General features: G+C 37.8%; 1 protein-coding gene across 2 annotated transcripts in view; it reads right to left on the bottom strand.

The window, feature by feature from the left end:
• ACSS3 (acyl-CoA synthetase short chain family member 3) overlaps positions 1-24,496 on the bottom strand; it is a 162,395-nt gene that overhangs the window by 39,976 nt on the left and 97,923 nt on the right. For both annotated transcript variants that reach the window (XM_065934157.1, XM_065934158.1), the window contains one exon: positions 15,409-15,512. In XM_065934157.1, the coding sequence (XP_065790229.1) occupies positions 15,409-15,512 (104 nt within the window). The remainder of the gene's footprint in view (positions 1-15,408; positions 15,513-24,496) is intronic.

Here is a 24,496-nt window from a genome sequence, read left to right as displayed (position 1 = left end):
ACATATTCATAATCTTCAGCCTTCAACTGTCTTGTTTAGGAGTATAAAACAACTATGAAAAGTAGAAACTTACAATACCATATGTAAAATAGCTAGCTAATGGGAATGTGCTACATGACTCAGGGAACTCAAACAGAGGCTCTAGAACAATCTAGCGGGACAGGATGTGGAGAAAAGTGGGAGGGAGGTTCAAGACGGAGGGGACATATGTATACCTACGGCTGATTCATGTTGAGGTTTGACAGAAAACAGCAAAATTCTGTAAAGCAATTACCCTTCAATTAAAAAATAAACAAAATTTTTAAAAGTATATTCTTTTCTTCTGTATGATCATCTTGACTGACTTTTAAGGGCAATGGAAAGCATTATGCATTCAGTTACTTCAAGTAGATAATGTAAGTTTCTACTTTGAAAATTAGTCATTTGAGTACCTTGTTAACTTTATTTTGTGCAGGGGCCACACTCAGCTTCTCTAGATTTTCCGATATTAGTATATGTGCTACCAAAGAGAGCACTCATTGACTTTATCTGGATATTCATCTTGGGGATTAAAAAAGAACTGTTCGTAGTGACGTACAAAGGGCACAGACAAGATGACAGATCCTAGGAATCGAAGTCTAACAAGGAGCCACAGTTAGGACAAAAATGGGATGCGAAAGATTCAACAAAGACTGGTTGTTAGAGCCTTTGCTTTCTCTCTTTATACCTCTGAGCGTCCCGAGGCCCAAGAACTGATCCATCATCACTGGAGGCACACAGGTGCATGCTCACACATTCCTGCACACCCACTGATTGTATAACTACCCTGGCTTCCCAGTGGGTCCATATACAGAATAGGCTTCCAGTTGGGGAAACCCCCAGGAATGCTGCAGTCCTTGATCAAACCCCAAAGGACTCCCAAAGCACCGTTTCAAAGATGTGCTGAACACATCTGCCTCACATTGCGCAGGCTGTAATTAACTGGCTGGCAGTAATCTAAGCAGACAGGAAATCCAGATGTAACATGTGGACTGGGAAATAGCTACAATGAAGAAACCACAACATTCTCTTTGAAGAAAACAATTGGACACTTCATTTGAAGAAATCTTTCCAAAGACATCCAACCTTAGAAACGCACAATGCTCAACAACTCAACAGCATAATTTCTTTAGATAAGCAACAACCAGGAAGAAGATCGGTGGGAATTGGAAGTTGTGAGGAATGAGTCACCTGGGTATGTTTATATTCATACTGCCTTAGAAGCTAATACAGACACTTTACTATTATTTCAGCATTTTTACTGCCTCACTCCACCTTATTGCATCAGTGAGCTATTATCCCCATGAATTTTCCTTAAAACCGCTAACTCTAAAGTAGAATAAGGAAAGAGAACAAGTCAACATAATTTTCTCAAATATGAATTATGCTGTGTACCATGTATAAGTGCTTTTCGCCTGTATTACTGCATTGAATTCAGCTACAAGCTGATAGAAAAGGAAATATCATTTTAACAGATTTAAAGTATTGAAACCTAACATAGAAAATTTAAACCATTACCCTAGTCCGCCTAGTTCTTTCAGAGAAAGAGCAGAATGGAACAGACAAGTGTACTACTTGGAAGGCTCTCACGTAGAATACAGACGATGAGAAGAAAAGAGAGCTCATCCAGACTACGTAACAGCAGAGGAAGCAAAACCTTTCTGACAGGGAGTGAGTCCAGTCTCATATTTGCAGATAGAAGTACATATCACTAGCTAGCAAATATTTATTGAGCAGCTATTATGCACTAGGTGCTGTCATTAGAACTGGGGATATAGCAGCAAACAAAAGTGACCAAAATCTCTATCTTTATGGAGTTCATAATTCATTTGGGGAAACAAACAGTAATAACAGATAAATGTACAGTATATAGCATGTTAAAAAGAGATAACTACTAAGAAAATACAGTAGAGATAGGATATACGATGAGATGTGATGGGAAGAGACTGCAATTTTAAACTGGGGAGCCAGAAAATAAACTCTCAGAGAAATGATCTTTGAGTGAAGACCTGGAAGAAGAGAGGACATGTGCCTTGAATCTAGGGACAAAGAGTCCAGGAAAAAGGAACTGCAAGTGAAAAGGTCCCAGAGGTAGATTTATTCCTAGATATTTGAGGAACAGTGAGGCAGCCAATGTGACTGAAGCAGAACAAATGAGGAAAGTATTAACAGGAAATAAGGTAAGAGAGACAGTGAAGAGGCAGTAAAACTACTTCAAAATTCTAATCAGTTCAGTTCAGTTACTCAGTCGTGTCTGACTCTGTGACCCCATGGACTGCAGCACTCAGGCCTCCCTGTCCATCATCGACTCCTGGAGCTTTCTCAGACTCATGTCCATTGAGTCAGTGATGCCATCGAACCATCTCATCCTCTGTCATCCCCTTCTCCTCCTGCCTTCAATCTTTCCCAGCATCAGAGTCTTTGCCAGTGAGTTAGTTCTTCTCATCAGGTGGCCAAAATATTGGAGTTTCAGCTTCAGCATCAGTCCTTCCAATGAATATTCAGGGTTGATTTCCTTGGGATTGACTGGTTGGATCTCCTTGCAGTCCAAAAGACTCTCAAGAGTCCTCTCCAATACCACAGTTCAAATAGCTGAGAAGAGAAGCTAAAGGCAAAGGAGAGAAGGAAAGATATACCTATTTGAATGCAGAGTTCCAAAGAATAGCAAGGAGAGATAAGAAAGCCTTCCTCAGTGATCAATGCAAAGAAACAGAGGAAAATAATAGAATGGGAAAGACTAGAGATCTCTTCAAGAAAATTAGAGATACCAAGGGAACATTTGTGGCGTAAATGGCAGAGTAGAAGGACGTGCACTCATCTCCTGCGAGAACTCCAAAATGACAACTCGCTGCTGGACAACTGTCAAATGGAAAATGTTGGATCCCATCAAAAAGAGATACCCCATGTCCAAGAGCAAAGGGGAAGCCCCAGCAAGATGGGAGGAGGGGTGAAATCACATTAGAATCAAACCGCTTACCCACCAGAGACACTCAGAGGGTCCAAGCAAACCTTGTGCACCAGGACCCAGGGACCCCAGAGACTGAGCCAGAGTTGTGTCTGAGTGTCTCCTGAGGAGGTGCGGGTCAGCAGTGGACTGCCGCAGGGGCAGAGGCTCTGGGTGCAGCAGACCTGGGTGTGGCATAAGCCCTCTTGGAGCAGGTCGCCATTAACCCCTCCATAGAGCTGCCAGAACTCACACAGGACTGGGAAACAGACTCTTGGAGGGCACAAAGAGAAGCTTGTGGGCACCAGGACCCAGGAGAAAGGAGCAGTGACCCCACAAGAGACTGACCCAGACTTGCCCGTGAGTGTCCAGGAGTCTCCAGAGGAGGCGTGGGTCAGCGGTGGCCTGCTGCAGGGTCTGGGGCACTGAGTGCAGATGTGAGCATGGCCCTGCCCATCAGAACAAGACCCAGTTTGCCCCTCAGTCCCTCTCTCCCATCAGGAAGCTTCCATAAGCCTCTTATCCTTCCCATCAGAGGGCAGACAGAATGAAAACCACAATCACAGAAAGTTCCCTTAAGACCTTAAATTTTTAGTCTGAGTAATGTTGCCATCTCAGATATGCAGATGATACCACCCTTATGACAAAAAGTGAAGAGGAACTATAGAGCCTCTTGATGAAGGTGAAAGAGGGCAGTGAAAACTCTGGCTGAAAAACTCAACATTCAAGAAACTAAGATAATGGCATCTGGTCCCGTCACTTCATAGCAAATAGGTGGGAAAGCAATGGAAACAGTGACAGACTTTTCTTGGGCTCCAAAATTTCTACAATAGTGACTGCAGCCATGAAATTAAAAGACGCTTACTCCTTGGAAGAAAAGCTACGACCAACCTAAACAGCATATTAAAAAGCAGAGACATTACTTTTCAACAAATGTCCATACAATCAAAGTTATGGTTTTTCCAGTAGTCATGTATGGATGTGAGAGTTGGGCCATAAAGAAGAATTGATGCTTTTGAGCACAGAAGAATTGATGCTTTTGACTCTTGAGAGTCCCTTGGACTGCAAGGAGATCCAACCAGTCAATCATAAAGGAAATCAGTCCTGAATATTCACTGGAAGGACAGATACTGAAGCTCCAATACTTTGGACACCTGATGTGAAGAACTGACTCATTAGAAAAGACCCTGATGCTGGGAAAGATTGAAGGGAAGAGGAAACGGGGACGACAGAAAATGAGACGGTTGGATGGTATCACCGACCCAATGGACATGAGTTTGAGTAAGCTCCAGGAATTGGTGATGAACAGGGAAGTCTGACAAGTCAATGGGGTCGCAAAGAATCAGACATGACTATGTGACTGAACTGAACTGAATGTTGCAAGCTAATGAAGACTTTCAAACAAAGAAGTTAATGAATCACAACAATGCAAGCTGGGAAAGACTGAAGGCAAAAGGAGAAGGGGATGGCAGAGGATGAGATGGTTAGATAGCATCACCGAATCAAGGGACATGAATTTAAGCAAACTCTGGGAGTTAGTAGAGGACAGAGGAGCCTGACAGGCTACAGTCCATGTGTTGCAAAGAGTTAGACATTATTTAGCAACTGAACAACAACAACAATGCAGATAGAATTTACTTAAATATTTGAGCATCATATAGGTTCTATGATCAGGTTTATTCCATCTGGGGTTTTGAGAGAGATATATGGGAGAAAATGGACAGACGGGAGCTGTTTTAGGATGGTTGGTTAATGATAGAGATTCCTGTGGCTTCCTGAACATCAAGAACCAATTCAAAAGAATGGCAAAAAGACTAGAGTCCAGGAGACAGACTGCCCAGACAAGCCAAAGACAGTCATTTTTGTTATGTAAGTGTTGTGTGTGTGCATGCTCAGTCATGTCTGACTCTGTGACCTCATGGATTGCAGCCTGCCAGGCTCCTTGGCCATGGGATTTTCCAGGCAAGAATACTGGAGTGGGTTGCCATTTCCTCCTCCAAGGGATCTTCCTGACCAGAGATTGAACCCACATTTTCTGCATCTCCTTCACTGGCAGGCAAATTTTTTACCACTGTCACCAATGTATGCGTGCCTGCTAGGTCGCTTCAGTCATGTCCGACTCTTTGTGACCCCATGGGCTGCAGCCCACCAGGCTCCTCTGTCCATGCAGCATTTCTGAAAGCCAATATGGCAATTCTTATAAAAAGCCTTAAAAATGACAATTCTTATAAAAACTCTTAAAGACTGATCATAGCCTTTAACGCAGTTGTTCCACTTCATGAGATATACACAAGGAAATGTTTGAAAGAGCTCACAAACTTTAAGCACCGAGGATGTTTATCACATGTAAATGTTTATATTAGAGTTTAAAAAGTTATCCAAAAAATAGGAATTATTCCATATTAAGGAGTAATGCAAAATCATTCAAATACCATAGGAAAATGTCTAGTGGTAGGAAATAATTCTCACCAAACACTGTTTAGATAAAAGTTGTAAAACAATGCATACTATGATTTAACTTTTTTATAAATATTATACATTGGGTAAAAATATATATTTTGGCAAGGTACACATTAAAGTATTAACAGAATTTCTGAACACCACTTCTGAATGATAAACAAAGGGGAAATTACATTGAAGAGCCCTGAGGCTACATCTACAACTCTGAAATCTCTCCATGGTGGTAGATTAAAGGTGGATGCAATTTACTTTGGGCTTTTGATGGCTTTGAGTAACAGAAAAGAGTGAAAGTGATGATTTGTCAGTTTCTAAGCACAGACCTTAAGGAATTCAGAATACTGTCTCAAGAGTGAGGTACCACGTAAGACGGTCTGCTACTCCAGCTCCTCCAAGCTAAAAATACCACTTGCAAGCTTTCCAGACAGCAGTCCTACCTGAGTCCAGCCTTCCGGCCTATCCCAGGCATGAGTGGGAAGCCATCTTGGACCCTCTGGAACAGCTCATTCATCACACAATTTTCTCTGAGTTGTCTCAATCAATCGTCAAAATCCCCAATTGATCTCAACTCGTATCTTTGATCCATAAAATCATGAATTAGGGTGGCTGTTTTAAGCCACTAGGTTTTAAGTATATACTTGGAACACGTGCCATTATAAATTACAACAGAAAAGAATTGTGCATGTAATCATATGAAAACACTCTTCTAGCCTGCAGCTGAAATCAGATTCTTCTTGAATGCTTTGAGAATCATTTCTATCAGTAGGACTGGTGTAATCCCTGACATTTTGTGCTCAGGAAATGTTTTCTGACTAGTAAATACATACTTACATAATTTAGGCTCGGGCTTCTAGTATTAAGATCAAGGTTCTTAAAAAAATAAGTAGCAAATCACACAATGCAATCCCAAAATGAATAAGAGAGCAAGACAAATAGAAGATTCAGGTAAGTGAGAAAGGGAAAAAAAAATAGCTGTATATTTCTGTTATAATTCTGCTACAATCTTTTTCTTACTCTAAGAATGATATTCAAAGGTCAGTCCTTCAATAAATATTTATTAAATATATCAGACTTACCTAATGCATTTCTTTTGGGGATAAAGTAGTGTTAAAGGTGGAAAGACATGCCTAACAGAAATAGAAGGATGTGCAAAGTTGAGAAGTTAGACCAACCACCAAGGGACTGATCTCAAGCTATTTAGCAGAGCAAACTTTGCGGGAGTTGGGGGAGGTCGAGCATGAGAAGAAGAGGTGAAGTAAGAGGGATAACAAGGACCAAAATGAAAGAGGGGAGCAAAGGAGGATCACAAAGTGCCTTCCGCACCATGTTAAGAAGTTTGGCTATTATTCTGGGAACACTGGGGGACTCGGGGATTTGTAACAGAGATTTGTTCAGAACTGCATTTTAGAAAAAGCTCTTCAGTTGCAAACTGGAGCACGAAAATGAGAGTCCCAACCCAGAGCAAGAAATCAATCAGATGCTGGTGGTCTGAGGCAGCGGTAGTAGCCGACGAGACCAACTTGGAGTTACACTCAGCATTAAAAGGCCTGCCTGATGGTTTGGATACAGAGACAGGAAAAGAGGTTGAAATCCAGGACAACCTCCAGGGTTTTGGTTTACAGATGAAAGACAACATAGAAAGAAGAGCAGATGTGAGTGAGGGCTAAGAGGAAGAATGTTATGCAGGTTTAGATCTACAAATAAGAGCTCCTGCTATATCTGGAAGTTTGCCACTGTGCTCCCACTGAGGCTCTAGAAACACTACATTTAAGCAATATGGATTTTAGAAGTTGGTGGCCCATGCAGAGAGTTAAAGTCCTGGAAATAAATCAATTCAGTGGCCCAGGACCCTTGAGTCATATTAATCACAGCATCATGATGGGCACAGAAGCAATTTGTAAAGAAACCATTCTCTACACCTCTAAATCTATACTGTGAGCTATAAATAACTTGAATGGTGGTAGCAGAAAGAAAGCAGAAACAGTGAGATGTACCACAGTGAAAGAAAATCAATTTAATCTTTTGTGTTCACGAGATAGGACGATTACAGTTTAAACTACTTAATTCAAAGCAGCCTAACTTTTGGTACTGGGAGTAGACCATTAATTCAAGCTGTGAGACACTGGTCTTATCCTACTCTCTTACCAGCATGCTGCCTCTCACCTTAGAGACTTTCATAAATAACCTGCAGTTGAATTAGATAAGAAATGCTGAATTAATGAAGGCATAAGATAAAACCTACGAAGAAAGGGCTCTAATCAACACAGAACAAGGAGACTCCTGGTCCTAATCTTAACTAGCAGACTCTAAGAAATTAAATTCTCTATGATTAATATTTTCTTTTATGAATTAAGTTCTTATGTTCTAAGGTTTCTTGGGTCTGAACTACGTACAGACCAGAATGCTAAAAGATGGCCTTTATATTCATGAAAGGTTATTATTCATAGAAATGAAAGAAAAAGAAAAACGTTCATTGAGTGTTAGTATAATCCAGGAACTTGCTGCATTGTTCATACATATTTCACTTCATTTCAGGATTCCTACAAACCTTTGAGAAAACAGACGTGCACTAGAGATGAAGGACTTGCCAGTGGCTACACATTAAGTGACTAAACCAGGATTTAAACAGTCTTATTGGGATTCGGTGTCACTTTTTACTACCCACGTTGCTTGTTCAGGAGGAGAGTCACTTTTTGTTTTCTAATTAGAACTGACAACAAAAGAGGAATTGGGGACCACTACTTCATAGGGCCAGTGGGTCCACAGTGCAGAGAAGTGCATGCAAGAGGGGAAAATCAAATTTCCATACAATAAAGTTTATCAAGGGAGGGTTTAGGAACTCTTTTTAGATCTACAAAATCATTACATATTTTCAACCTTCTAGAATGAATTAAATGTGATTCTTGCCAAGTGTAGAGCAATTAGATGATATTTCTAAGACCAAATCAATTTTATATTCTTAATTTCTCAGTGTTTAGTCACTAAGGGACTTCCCTGGCAGTCTAGTGGTTAAGACTTCGAATACAGGGGATATGGGTTTGATTCCCTGTCAGGAAGTTAATATCCCACATGCCTCATGGCCAAAATTAAAACAAACAAACAAACAAACACAGAAGCAATATTGTAACAAATTCACCAAAGACTTTAAAAATGATCCAAAAGATTATCACTAATATAATAATGGGCATAAATAGAGATTCTAAAAAGCAATTATACATATCTGAATAGCTTCATGTATAGTAATCACATCTGAAAAAATAACAACATGGTATTCTTCCCACATTATAATGCTATTAAGATGAAAATGTCTGATTCAATGGCTGCTATTTGACTTGGGATATTCATTTTCAGGTGGATTAACAATCTGTAAACAGTTATTCATTTCAAAAAGAGAAAGCCTCATCAAGTCTAACATTTGACAAAAGATTATTCCTTCCACAAACCAAATTCATGTAGCTTACCTCTAAGCTCTTCTCAAATTATCAGTAAAAATTATCTACTTTAGACTAATGAAGTCTTGCTCTAAATGAGAAAAAAAAAATCCAGTTGCCAGGCAACAAAGACGACATCAAGACAAGTTTTTCCTCTCTCACCAGATGAACACTATCACAGCATCACCAGCGGAATGTTGCTGAGATGACTCTGTGTCCTATGACGGTTCTTCCCAACCACAACTTCTCATGCCAAACTACCTACAATTTCTTTTCCATGAGTGAATAAAAAAAAAGATGAATTTATTTTCAATGATTATGTTGAGAAAAACAAAAATGCATCAGACAGTACTGATTCGCTCCTATTACTAAAGACTCTTCACACTCTGCACCATAGGGTATATTCTGGACAAACCAGTTCATGGGGCAGTGGCCTTGTCTGTTCAGTCTGACCCAGCTCCCTGAGTTCCATAATGCGTATTTCAAAAGTCTAGTGCAATCCATTGTCTTTAAAAATGGAGGCCTATACTTTAACCAAACCCTACAACCACAGCTCAAATTTGATGGGCTCAGAAAATATTAAGTAAAACCCAGAAAGCAAGGGATGACAGTTTACAAGTATTAAAATCTAGGAAGGCAGCATTTGGTTGTATATAGAAATCTTTTACTTTAAGATCTGCAACAAAAGGAACGTTTGCTAGTGACTATAGGCACCCAAACCACAGAAAACAGATTTCTGAATAATTAAAGATAGTGTCATCAAGATCAAATTACCAGGAAGATACTTTTCCTCGCTGCACTGTTAGCCATACAGAGCTTTTTATCTCTTAGCCCTAGGAAGCCAGTTTGCAGGAAAACATACAGGATTTTGCATGGGGCCAAGCTAGGTATATTAAGATGGAAGAAAGTCACACATCCAACACAGAGTTGCAACATGGATTTTTCAAAGGCACGATAACGAGACTCATAAAATTCCCAATGTAGACTTCCAGGAATGAAGAAAACCCCCATCACAGACTAAACTCAGGACTACACACTGACAGATGGAAATTCCTCTGCAGTAAGTATATCAATTCAGATGCCTGAAGGTGGAATGTGTGAAAACACAAATGTAACAAAGGAAGAGGATGATTCGGAGAAAAAAAAAAAAAAGCATGACAAACGCTGACATTCTACCTATCAAGTATCAAGTCACAATGCGTCTACCCAGGAGGAAGGAGACAGTACTACATTTGAGCCTGCATCATTTCTCATAGAGCTCTCTGTTTAGGATAACTGCTAACTACAATGAACTACTCCATTTTGTGGTTTTGATTCTTGTAAATAAAAAGGATTGCTGCCTTTAAAAAATCCTGGGCTAATGGATAGTCTCCAGATACACCTAATGATAATGACTGAATCTGGTCAACCTAACCAATCTTTGTGGCCCTCAGGAAGTATATCCTACTGAATACTACATAAATAAGGATTACTGGATCAGGCAGCCTTGACATATTTTAATAATATGGTGTTAGGATGTATGTGCCTTTAGGATCAATGATGCTGATTTAAGAGCCAGCTTGATTAAACTTTGCTGGAGCCTGTGGGTCTACTTTAATAAAACCCAGAATTATCAGATTCCTCCTCAAAGGAGGAGGATTTAGGCTATAGACAGAATATATTTACTTCAGAAGTAGCAATTGCAATTAAAACTGCAGCAGTTCAAACAGGGAGAGAAACACTGTGATTGCTTTAAAATATAAGAACTCAGCAAAGATGACTCAAGGCAGCTAAAGTAAGATCAATAACTTCAATCGGCACCAATGTCTCAATCCATTAGCAGACTACCATTTTCTCACTGAAATCCCTCCTAGAGGCTTTAAAAATTCTAGGAAGAATTTTACTCCTCCATTAAAGTGATGGAAACAAAACAACGAAATCACCCAGTGCTACTCAAGTTGGTGGTCATTACCTCATTTCAATTACTTCATCACTACCGGGGCATCACTTAAAACACTTTCAACAGAAGCTTTGTATCTTCTGATGGAAACCACAGAGATTTGTTCTGCCAGCAGGTGGAAAGAATCATGGATTCGTTTGATCTAAACCCTTCACCAAGTTGCCTCTTAAAAAAGCTACTGTAGAACTCAAGTATTCTAACTTTGCAGTCAATACCTTTTAACTGACTGATAGCAAATGAAAGAATACAGTATTTCTTCTTAATTAAATAACATAATGAAGCAGGATGCCCAACTTTTTTGTTACAATCAGTTCTGCACCAGTGCCATGCGTGGTCAGTCGCCTCAGTCATGTCTGATTCTTTGCCATGACCGAAGTGGCTGCTCACGCATGGCCCAGATTTGGAAGTGATTGTGCCGTATCTTACAGTAAATAGGGAGGAAGGACAGAAAGAAGGAAAGAAAAAGGGAAGAGAAGGGGAGGCAGGAAGGAAAGAAGGGAACAAGGAAGGAGGAAACTTCAAAAAGGAATAAGGTCTACTATGTTTTACATTTTAGTAGTTAGTTGCTTACACTAGGGGATTCACTCATAAGGAAAACATTTCCTTCACAGTCATCTTAAGTCAGAAAAAAAAATTCTTGCTAGAGACACAATGCGCTGCATTGAGAGTTCTTTCTTTGTGCCGTTTGATTACTGGAAAAGCTCATCTTAGGACTAAAAATGATCTACAACAGTATAGTGTTTTATCTAGTGATTGTACAACTGAGGATAATGAAGTTCTGGCTGTTCATATTTTTGTGCACAAATTATCATATATTAAGGGAACAATCATCAATTCTCCTAATTTCCCCTTCTCGGATTATGGCTGCAACACCTCTGTTTCTCAAACTCCATGTAAAAAAACAAAAAGAAAAAAAGAAAAATTCAGTCGATAATCCGGATGCTTTCAATCATTTTATGGATAAATTACTGTGAAGATAAAGCACCTGGGTAAATGACAATTCATCTATTACCCAGAATTATGAATCATGTAGATACAACTCTCCTATATAAACTAGCAAGACCAATTTCCTTCATGAAAGCACTTCATGTTTACATTACTACAATCCAAAACAAGGGTTTAATGCTCCACTGGTGTTGAACAGTGGCAACTCTTTATTAAATGCCCCTACAAGGAGTTGATCTGTTCTTGGATTTTTTTTTACAGATTAGTTTGCAGATTTAGAATCTTAGGTGTTATTTAAATCAGACATCAGAGAGTGTTGATATTAACAGATCAAAAGAGTGACTAGTAATCTATTGTTGTTAATTTCACTTGAGTAACAACAACAACAAAAAAAATGCTGCTGCTGCTGAGATGCTCAGTCATGTCCAACTCTTTCTGACTCCACAGACTGTACCCCACCAGGCTCCTCTGTCCATGGACTTTGCCAGGCAACAATACTGGAGTGAGTTGCGATTTCCTATTCCAGGGGACCTTTCCAACACAGTGATGGAAACTGCATCCCTTGCATCTCCTGCACTGGCGGGCAGATTCTTTAGCACTAGCGCCCCCTGGGAAGCCCAACAAAAACCATGTTGTAATATAAATGGACTGACTGCAGAATGCCTTCTCAGAACCCAAGTCACAGGAACTAATCAATTTTCACTCATACGTTTTAGTTACTTAACATATCCCTTACTAATTCCAAATTACACATCATGGTTTCTTAACAGCTCATTTGTATACATATATTAATGTAATCAGAGAGCAAATTCATAAATTATGCATTGTATCTGAGGCTCATAAAAGTGTATGATTGTATAAAATAATATCAATTTCTAAGTCAATAACAAGTAAGAACAACCTTGTAGAAAATTTGAAATTTTAAATAAAGAAAAATATTCCTTCGGTGAAAGGTTAACCTTCCTCCAAATTTTATCAGGTTTTTAATGACATACCTCTTAGAGAAACACACACCATCTATTTGATATGCAAAATATTAGGAAAATCATAAACGTGCTAGAAATATCACATCTTCTCTTCTTTCTGAGTTAATAATAACCCATAAAGTGTTTACCTTTTCCCCTACTGATCTGATATCTTAAGAAAGGTGAACAGTTGGAAACATTAAACTTCAATATCATTTTTCATTAATTTACCACAACATGTATCATTGAAAATAGTGAACTAATTCCTTTTGTGCCAATGAATAAAGATTCTAACTAAATTTTCTGTTATTTGCAGACACCTGCACCACCTAGGATGAATTTTTTTTATGATGATCAAAACCACTAAACTAGCTAGTTATCTGAAAGCGAAAAGTGAAAGTGTAGGTTTCTTAGTCATGTCTGACTCTTTGCAACCCCATGGACTGTAGCCCACCACGCTCCTCTGTCCATGGAATTCTCCAGGCAAGAATACTGGAGTGGGCTGTCATTCCCTTCTTCAGAGGACCTTCCTGACCAAGAGATTGAACCCAGATATTCTGCACTGCAGGCAGATTCTTTTTTTTTTTTTCAAAATCAAAATATGTAAGCCTTTATTCTAGGACCATTTCCAACTTGGTCCTTGTTTTTTTTTTTTTTAATTGGAGGCTAATGCAGACAGATTCTTTACCTACCATCTAAGCTACCAGGGACATGCAGCTAGATACTTACCCACCTACATACCTATCCCTATGTATGTATTTGTGTACTCAATTGGATACAGTATCAAATGCTGCCAAAATAAATGTGGTGGATGGAAAGAATCAGTTAGAAATTCATGATGTTTTCCACAGTAATGAGCAGCCATTCAAAGCTGATTAAGGTGACAGCACACGGACATAATGTGGTGATTAATTCCCTCTGAAAGAAAAACATTAAAGAAAAACCGCAAACTCACATGGAACTCAGTACTCACCAGAGACCTCTTATGCCTGTTTCTCAGGCTTCAGTGAGCTTTTCTGTAAGCCTGGATTCACTCACTGCATACATCTGCACAGGCTATTATGTGCAAATATCAACACGAAAAAGTAAAGGAATCATAATTTTATTTATGAAGGCACTGGTTTCCTTCAGCAATCTTCAGCATAGTCACCTTTAATGTAGTTGGGGTGGGGGACGGAACTCTTCTGCAGGTATCTGTATAAGGTCACTTGTATATTGGAAACAAATTTCATGTTGACCAGGAAAGGAAAACCATCATGGAAAGCAATCTTAAAGGTAATCAATTATTTTCCTCTTTATGCCCAGGAAAATAACTGTTGGAATTTTCCTGGTGAATAGGAGATGCGTCAAGTCTATAGTCACTCTTCCATACAGAGCAGTAATTCCTCACTTGTTTTTATATATATTTTACACAGAGCATTGCTTTCTCCACATTCAATCTTGTCTTTTTTATTTCCCAAATAGTTACAAATCTGAATTTAGATAAGAAATTTCTCTTAGCAAATCAAATTAGACGGAATAGAACCTTTCTTTCTGATTTTCATCTTATTTAAAGAACGGGTATTCTTCTCTGATCATTCATTTTATATTCCAAATTACAAAGAATATAGAAAACACAATTTTTCCAAAAGAGCAAGAAGGTAACAGAAAAAGTATACTTTATCAGAATCAAAGAGTTCTAAATATTAAACACTAAACTTCAGTTTTCGTCTCTCAGTCTTCTAGACTGAGTCATTTTAAAATGAGATCTAAGGTTTGCTAAGAAATTTTATTATTTTAATTCAAATTTGATGCCCTGCCTAAAACATTCAGAAGATGTAAATTCTGAAAACACTCATATATAACCGTTGATCTAATTAGTTGAACTAAGTAGGATTGAACTGAAATATATCCATATGAAGGCTACACGGCTCGCATAACTCATAGCTACTTTCAGTAAGCCAGATGGCAAAGCCAGCAAAATTGCTACCTTCGGTGACAGGGAAAACAAATTCCAGATGAACTACTTACTTGCACATATGTACACAATCATCCCTCAAAAGAAGTTACCAAAGTTTTATTCTATCCACTTAATATGACAAGTTGTTTCCCAAGGATCACTCAGTGGGAGGAAAATGCAGAATAAATAAGTAAATAAATAAATTACACATATAATGATAAGTGTGTTGGAGAAAAATACATTTGTCTGTCAAGTGCTGAGCAGAAGATATTTGATCCTAATAAAGGACCAGAGAAGCACAGGAAATTCTATCAAAGAAACAGTGCTTTAAGAAAGTACTCTTGGAGCAGTTATAGGAAAGCTAGGTTACAGGAAAGCAGAGAGAACAGACATGAGTGATGACAATAATTTCAATAAGGGTAGATGACCGTGTGGCTGCTGCAGCTCAAAGGCAATTGGAGTGCTGACGGTGGGATGAATGCAAAAGAATATCTGAGATTTAGTGACTCACCAGATATATGAAACCAAGAGGATGAGAAAGCAAAAGAGGTCTCAGGGCTTTATATCCAGGGTCAGGAGAATGATAGCATCAATGTAATTTAAGATTTTTTTTAACAAAAAGATAATCAGATAACTGCTTACTTCTACCGAAGCCAGAACCGCCTGATTGCTGTTTGTGCCTGATGGTCACAATTCAGAATTTCCTCCCATCCCTGCAGTGTTTCTCAGCATTTCTGCAATATTTATGTACATGTTTGGAAAATTCTCACCAGTTTGCCACCAGTGGTCTAGCACAGGTACTCTGAAGACCTTTTTGGACCATTCCAGCGTCTCCACGTCACATCGTTCTCCAGCCACAAATAGTGTTTTGAACCTGAATATTAGAGGGAGAGTGAATTCAAATTATTCCTTGAAAAAAACTGAAATAATTTCAGTTTTTGCCTTCTTTTAAGCACTGTAGAATCTAATCACATTAATTCTCAGAGGAAAACACTGTAGAATGGTTGTAGAATGCAGGCATCATTTGTGTGGACCCAGCATGCTATGCAGCGCTAACTCACTTCACTCCTGTCTGCCTCTTTGCGACTCTATGGACAGTAGCCCACCAGGTTGCTCTGTCCATGGGATTCTCCAGGCAAGAATACCAGAGTGAGTTGCCATGCACTCCTTCCAGAGGATCTTTACAACCCACGGATTGAACCCAGGTCTCTTAAGACTTGTGCATTGGCAGGTGGGCTCTTCATCACTAGGCCATGCAGGAAGACCCCAGTGTAATTAAAGGCGTATCACAGCACTGGAAATGCTTCAAAAGCAGAATTCACAGCTATAGCTTTTCAGTTTTGAGAAAAGCAACTGAGTTGATCTTTGTAATATATCTGTCATATTCGTCTAATAATCAAAAAATGAAAAATCTTTTCCTCCTTGACATTACCTCTGCTAATTTTAGCTCCAAATTTGATTGCTGTGTTCTATTTAAGTCTATGCACAAAAATATACTCTAGAGGATCAGCAAAGGCAACAAATGTGCTCATAGATATGATGCACTTGCTCTTTCTCATGAGTTACTTCAATAAACATTACTCTGATTTCAACATATATTTCTCCTACTCCAAGGACATATATAGGAAAGGTAGGTGATTTTAAAAGAAATGGCATTGTGGCCTTCCAGGATAAAAAGGCTCTTATCAAAAGGAATAAATGATTACTAAGAGATGAACAATCCTTTGCAGGGAACACTGTGCCACAGTGTAGAAAGGATGAAATAGAAAAAAACAGAATTGGGTTGACACCAACTGGTGGTTCATTGAGAGAATGACTATTTTTTTCTTCCATTCTCAATGCTCCATGGTCTGTCTGTCAAAACAAAGAAGGTGTGTATGAAGAGCTAATTCACTATCGTTAAAATAAAAACATAAATAAATAAATACAAATCAAATGTAAAAACCTGCCTACCCATCCTGTACAATGTAGTATAGCCATAAAAGATTTATCATTCCTTATTTCATAAAAATCTCATGAAGATTCAAATGTTCCCACACAATGGTCCACAACTATAGAGCCTCTATGCTGCCTCTGCTACAAACATATATCTCATTCTATAATTTCTTGCCTCTTGTTTATTTCTCACAGCTCCTTAAGATCATTCATCTTTATGACATCAATACCAGTCAAAATATCTGAGACTTTTAGATACTTAAAGTTTAAGGAAACTACATATATATTTGCAATTCAAGCAAATATATTACCTAAAATTACCTAAAATTTAAGTAATCAAATATGTATTCATTTATAATTTGCTTGAAATTAAAATCTGGATTATCAATTATAACCTCATCAGACAGAAATGTTATAGCAGGATGAAATAAATAGTAACACATTAAGCTATTAAAGTAGGTAAAATATAACAAAGATTAAAGTTTTAAAGTTTAAAATAAGGTTGATACATCTGTGATTTTAGATGCTATATAAAAACAAGACAAAATAAGGATATAAACGCCATACTGTTGATAATCTTATGACTGAAAAATATGAACATATTTTAATTGTATCTTATTCAAACTATCAAAACATTTTTTAAAAAACTTCTGTGATTAAGTATATTATATGTTTCTAGGGTAGATGAGGGGAGAAGGCAATGGCACCCCACTCCAGTACTCTTGCCTGGAAAATACCATGGACAGAGGAGCCTGGTGGGCTGCAGTCCATGGGGTCGCTAAGAGTCCGACATGACTGAGTGACTTCACTTTCATTTTTCACTTTCAAGCATTGGAGAAGGAAATGGCAACCCACTCCAGTGTTCTTGTCTGGAAAATCCCATGGACAGAGGAGCCTGGTAGGCTGCAGTCCATGGGGTCGTGAAGAGTCAGACACGACTGAGCGACTTCACTCTCACTTTTCACTTTCATGCATTGGAGAAGGAAATGGCAACCCACTCCAGTGTTCTTGCCTGGGGAATCCCAGTGATGGGGGAGCCTGGTGGGCTGCCGTCTATGGGGTCGCTCAGAGTTGGACACGACTGAAGTGACTTAGCAGCAGCAGTAGCAGCAGGGTAAATGAGGAGCAAGAAGCCATCTGGAGAGCCAGTCCTGGGCCTTGTCACAAAGGAGCTTATAGAACTTTCTAAAGAATTTGGATTTCATCCTGAAGGTGGTGAGAGGCTAATTAAAGTCAATTAAGGCTTTTCAGCAGGAGAGTGGCACAGTGAGGTTTTTGGTTTAGAAGACATCACTGGCAGGAGTGGGGAGGATAGAAGGGAGGTCAGGGCAGGAGCCCAGGGGCCCTGGGTTTGGGAGGCTGTTCCCATCACAGAGAAGTGGTGAGCCCTGAACCCAGGCAGCCCCGGGGGGAAGGATGGAGGTGCAGATTATCTGAGAGGCCTGAGCAACAGGATTTATCACCTCTGACAACTCCTGTTTCCTTGAAAAACCTTTTAGAAATATTTGTATGTCATTGGAAGAAGAAAAACCAATACATAAACAAACATCAAACCCAAACTTTAAAATACCTGATCCTAAATCAAAGTAAAATTCAGGAAAACAGGATTAGAAGGAAAACACAGGTATCCATGACAAATCATAGAAACAAAAAAGGCTGAATGAAAAGGTCTACTATTCACTGTTTTGGGGCTGTCTCAAACCATACTAAACAGACACCTTTAATGACTGATCATGGACACTTGCCTCACAATTTAGATTAACTTTACAGAATCATACTGCTGTTGTATAATATTACCGGAAATTTGAAGAACAGAAAGAACACATACAGGTATATGTACCTACTAGAATTTCTGTTGTATTTTTGCCATTTATGACTATAGGAGGTTTTAAGCATGGTTTTCTTACTAACCAACAGAGCAGTTATTTTTTTTTTCACTGAAAGTGTAATCATATTCTAGAGCATATGGTACCTTTTCTACCTTCTTTGTAATAACACATGTAACAGAATTTATTAGTCTCAAATTTTTCTTTAAGAGCAGAAGTAAATATCCAACTGTCTGAGGTCTGAAAAAGAATATGCATTTAGATAATTTGTAGTGAAATGTATGAAATGAATAGGTTCAGCTGATTCTAATACTATAGGCAAAGAACAACAAAAAGGAAGTACTTTATGGACATCAGAGGCCACATTCCCATCATCTATCAAGCCACAGATGGCTTCAAAAAGCTCTACAAGGTCCAGATAGTCATGTGTTTAGTTTATATATGAAGCTTAAGAACTAGGATTTCAAGAGTATTTAGTAATGAAAATGCAATGTAAAATATAGTCATTTAAAAATGCTATCACACAATACAAAATAATCTTTTGCTAATCAAGGGGCAACTAATACCTTGATATTACCAACTTTTTTTTTAACTTTTGATTAATTTTTTGGCTTTTTTTCCCTAGCCAAGTAAACTTCAACTAACTTAATTGATTATAATAATAAAAAAACCATGCACGGCATTCACTCCTTATTTCATGATAAATTTCAGCCTTATGTGTCTTTAAACTTATAATTTAATATTATGGTTTTATATTATAACTCTCTTGTCTTTTTATCTTTTAATTATACATTAGTATCATCATGAGGGCAATCTTCATAATGGCACTAATAAGCAAAATAGAAAGGTATGATATTCAACAAACAATAGTAAAAGTGGTGTTTGCCTTCTCTGCAAGTCAGAAAAATCCCTCCATTTTCATTAAAATCACCTGAGTATTTACCAAAAGCAGAGGTAAAATTTGGGGCTTACTGGTAATTTAGGGACTTCCTTGGTGGTTCAGATGGTAAAGAGTCTGCTTGCAATGTTGGAGACCTGGGTTCAATCCCTGGGTTGGAAGAATCCCCTGGAGAAGGGAATGGCAACCTACTCCAGTATTTCTTGCCTAACATCAAATAGCATAGATGATCTCTTCTCCCTAAATACACTAGAAACTGTCAATCTACATTTGTATTAAAATTCCTAAAACTGCCCCAAAATTACTCTTTTTATCAATTACCAACTTTAAATTATATAATGAGTATAAACACATTATAAACAAAGATAAAATTCAAGAATAAGACATAACTGACAGAAAAATTTAAAATCTTTTAATAAATATTTAATCCAGTATTATTTAACTCCTAATTCCTCACAATAAACAAAACCATACTATATAATTATATATTTTTAAAACCAAATGATTACTTAGTATAAATCTATAATGGAAAGACAAATTATAATTTAAAGATAAATTCATGCCTAAGGACAAGAGTTGTATTCTTATTTTTTAAAGGACATTTAGTCCTTTAGATTTGCAAAAAAGGAATATTAACATTTTCCAACAGTGAAATTTCTCATTAATGACCTTGCCACTATTTTATTAATATTACAATAACAGATGAACACCCATTTTAAAAATTCAAAAATATATTTTTATTTAAAAATTTATAAAAGTGAAAATTAGCCATTTTTTCACAGTTACATGGACTCTCTGGAGAGTAAACTCACTCATATTAATTATATACATCCTGTTTCCGCACTCTACAATATGGTAGCTACTATCTCTGACTATTTAAAATTTAGTTTAAAGTTGAAAAAAATTAAAAATATCAATTTCTTTACAGTAGTAACCCTTTGTCAAGAGTTCAGTAGTGACATCTACTATACTGTAGATATCAGTTTTACTGGATAGCGCTGCCCTAGATTGGTACAGAGTAATTCAATATATGAGAGATACTCTGATGATGGCAACACATGAAAAGATGAACCTACTTCCAAATGTGTAACACTAAAAGGATAAACAGAATGACAATATACAGTATCTAGAACAGAAAAATGGAGAGAGAGATGAATGGGAATGAGACCTATCCATCTTTCCTCATTTCTATATAAAATCGAGCACAATTCAACACTCAAATGAAGTTGAAAATTAAGCAATAAGGGAAACAGTAAAATGGTACTGTTATTAAATTAATTTTATTCCAAAATACATAGGATGCTGTATCAGTTCAGTTTAGTCGCTCAGTCGTGTCCGACTCTTTGCGAGCCCATGAACCGCAGCATGCCAGGCCTCCCTGTCCATCACCAACTCCCGGAGTTTACTCAAACTCATGTCCATCAAGTCAGTGATGCCATCCAGCCATCTCATCCTCTGTCATCCCCTTCTCCTCCTGCCCCCAATCCCTCCCAGCATCAGGGTGTTTTCCAATGAGTCAACTCTTCGCATGAGGTGGCCAAAGTACTGGAGTTTCAACTTTAGCATCAGTCCTTCCAATGAACTCCCAGGACTGATCTCCTTTAGAATGGACTGGTTGGATCTCCTTGCAGTCCAAGGGACTCTCAAGAGTCTTCTCCAACACCACAGTTCAAAAGCATCAATTCTTCAGCACTCAGCTTTCTTTACAGTCCAATTCTCACATCCATACATGACTACTGGAAAAACCATAGCCTTGTCTAGACGGACATTTGTTGGCAAAGAAATGTCTCTGCTTTTTAATATGCTGTTTAGGTTGGTCATAACTCTCCCTCCAAGGAGTAAGTGTCTTTTAATTTCATGGCTGCAATCACCATCTGCAGTGATTTTGGAGCCCCCCAAAATAAATTCTGACACTGTTTCCACTGTTTCCTCATCTATTTCCCATGAAGTGATGGGACTAGATGCCATGATCTTAGTTTTCCGAATGCTGAGCTTTAAGTCAACTTTTTCACTCTCCTCTTTCACTTTCATCAAGAGGCTCTTTAGTTCCTCTTCACTTTCTGCCATAAGGATGGTGTCAACTGCATATCTGAGGTGATTGATATTTCTCCTGGCAATCTTGATTCCAGCTTGTGTTTCATCCAGCCCAGCGTTTCTCATGATGTACTCTGCATATAAGTTAAACAGCAGGGTGACAATATACAGCCTTGACGTACTCCTTTTCCTATTTGGAACCAGTCTGTTGTTCCATGTCCATTTCTAACTGTTGCTTCCTGGCCTGCATATAGTAATGGATAAAAAGCCAAAACCAAATTATGGTGAAGAATTTTTGGTAATAAAGTATAAGCAGAAGAAAACTAAAATGAATATTTCTTTCAAGGTCCATAAGCTACCAAAGAAGAGAAAACTACTCTTCACGTGTGTCAACATAGGTTAAATAAAATGTATTATTTCAGTAATACCTCATCAACTTCTAGTTCACACAACAGAACATCATTATTTTTACATCAATGTCCCAGTGATTATCTCCATCTTTTTCCTTCATTCTATTTTCTTCTGTTTCTCCCCACTAGAAAATTCAAATAACCCTTTGAAAAAAACTCTCCACCATTTTATTACTGTTATTTTGGCTTCTGTTCAAACAGAACTGATTCTTCCCTCCAAGTCTCTTAACTGTTCTTTCAGATTTTTTATGTCATCTCTCTGTTTTGCATTCTGAGTAATTTCTTCAGTAATATCCTATAATTTTAGCAGAATCTTTCATTGTGTCCATATATTTATTTATTTAGTTTACACTATCCACTGTACCTTTTTATTGTTTTATATCCAAGTTTAATAATTTTACATAAAAGTGATTAGTTTATGATTGATTATCCTCAAAATACTTATTTTCAAGTTTGATTTGACTATATTACAAAAATAAGGTCAATTGGAATAAATCCATGTTCTGTTGATTTAATTAGAGTTCTTCATGTATTTGGAATTTTATTTCCCACAATCTTTTCAAGATAGAAGTTCTTTGTTGTTATTTGTATCTCTCTCTCTCTCTGTCCTATGCTCACCTTCTCTGTTCAATAGGTTGGTGACATCTAATGCCATAATGATGGTTCAGAATTATTAATCCACAGTGATACTTGGGATATCACAGATCCTATTCCAGGATGACAGATGGGCAGTTTGGTTCAGTCTCTGATTGCTGGGCTGACCTTTGTCTCATTCAGACCCCTAGACCAACGTCTGCTGTAAGTCACAGTCCCAGAAAACAACTGACAGTCATTATTATCAGCCACCTTTCCTGAGTGGCATGTTAACACCCCAGCCCATCCTCAAGCCCATCCTCAATCACTGAGCAAACTCTGACTCCATCGGGAGTACAAGGCAACGCTGAGTCCCTGTTACTCTGCCAACACTTGCCTGAACACGGAGCAAGCCTCTGGCTTCAGCCACCCTTACCATTTTGCCATTCTAATCCATTTCTAGTGCACAGAAATGGTTATTTTTCAGCTCAGCGCTGATGCTCTGCTTCTTCTTTTTTGTATTAACTCATTGCTATATAATTGGAAAAGAAAAGCTACATCAAAGTATGAGGTACTGTGCTATCTTGAATGGAAATCCCAGCACAGGTTATTTTTCTAACTTTACTAAAATTGAACTAGAAGATCATGGGGGGAAATAAAAATCACTATGATGTATGAAAAAGAGCAGTGAATTAGAAGACATATGATAATAATAGCTAGGACAGTCTATGTTAACAGTTCCAAGTGCTCTGCATGGATTATGTACCTTCTATTTTCATTATATTCTTGCACTAATTCACACACACACACACAAAAAGAACAGAGAGACTACATAACTTTTGAAGGCCACATAGTCAGTAAATGGTAGATTTGAACCCACGGAGTTTAACTCCATAGTCAGAATCCAAATTACCATACAGTACTGCCTAGCCCAGCTTTTGCCCTATAGTAGCTCTGTAATCCTGGGAATGTTATTTTACCTCTTTGTGGCAAAGTTTTCTCTACTGTGAAATGAAATGATTTCACTAAATGATGTCTTACCTATTTTTCCAATTTCTAGTTGTCTGATAAAATAATTTATAGCTCTGGTTAGTTACCTATTTCAGAGTACCCTCTTAAATTTAGGGGAACATCTTTAAATTTATTTTAAAACAACCTTTGATGAGCTATGTAACATTTAAAAAGAAAATACCATCACAAAACTTTCTGTAAAAGAAGAGAGAAGCAAACTGTAAATCAATCACGAGGCTGCAATTGTAATATCTAAGAAACGTCCACTCAGTAAGTCAGCATGAAATTGTCTTGAACATAAATATAACTTGAAGGTATAGTTGTATGAGAAGACTTGGGTTCTGGTTTTCATTCTGCCTCTAATCCAAACCTAACTTTTTTTGAACCTCAGTTGCCTATAGTAAGATAGTTGGATTTTGGAGGTCTCTTCTAGCATCCTCTTAGTCCACAAGTCAGAATCTATCAAAGTAGGTCAGTGAAGGTACTATTCGTATAGACTATAAATATATGAAAAGCAAAAGCTATATTTATCCCGTGAATGACAAAAATCCCTAGATCAGGTTAGTTTCCTAACTTACTTTTCATAGGAAATGTTATTTTCAAGTATTTAGTAAGGAGTGTAGGCTCTAGTTAGATCACCTGAGTTAGTTTCTTCCTAAGAAGTCACTAAACTTCTGACCCTAACCTCACTTACCTATAAGATGAGAATAATCACAATTCCTACTGATTGTGATAACCAGTGAGACAACAAACTTTGGCTGCTTATGCCTAGCACATAGCAGGTGATCAGCAAGTGTTTGCATTTATTAACAGTAGTCATTTGAATAATTGAGGCTGTTTTAGAGTCTGCATTCCTAAATAGATACTAAAAACATAGGTTCACAAGTTATCATTATGAATAACTTAAATGCCTAAAGACAAAGGGGCATGACGGGGGGAGTTTATTGCAATTTCTGTTACATTAAAATCTCACGGACTAAAATCTCATACCCTATGTCTACACCTATTCATTCTAAAGAGTTGGTATTTTGGTATTGAAATTCATTCAATACCAAATGAATACCTATTAAATCTGGCATTTAATAGGTATTCATTTATTGGTGACTTAATAGGTATTCATTTGGTATTTATTTGACGCTTTATACTTGAGGCAAATTAGAAATGGCTTCTT

The sequence above is a fragment of the Muntiacus reevesi genome, chromosome 4 (assembly GCF_963930625.1).
Source record: "Muntiacus reevesi chromosome 4, mMunRee1.1, whole genome shotgun sequence".
Classification (NCBI taxonomy): domain Eukaryota; kingdom Metazoa; phylum Chordata; class Mammalia; order Artiodactyla; family Cervidae; genus Muntiacus; species Muntiacus reevesi.
Note: the sequence above shows the minus strand (reverse complement) of the source record. Positions and strands in the feature narration are given on the sequence as shown.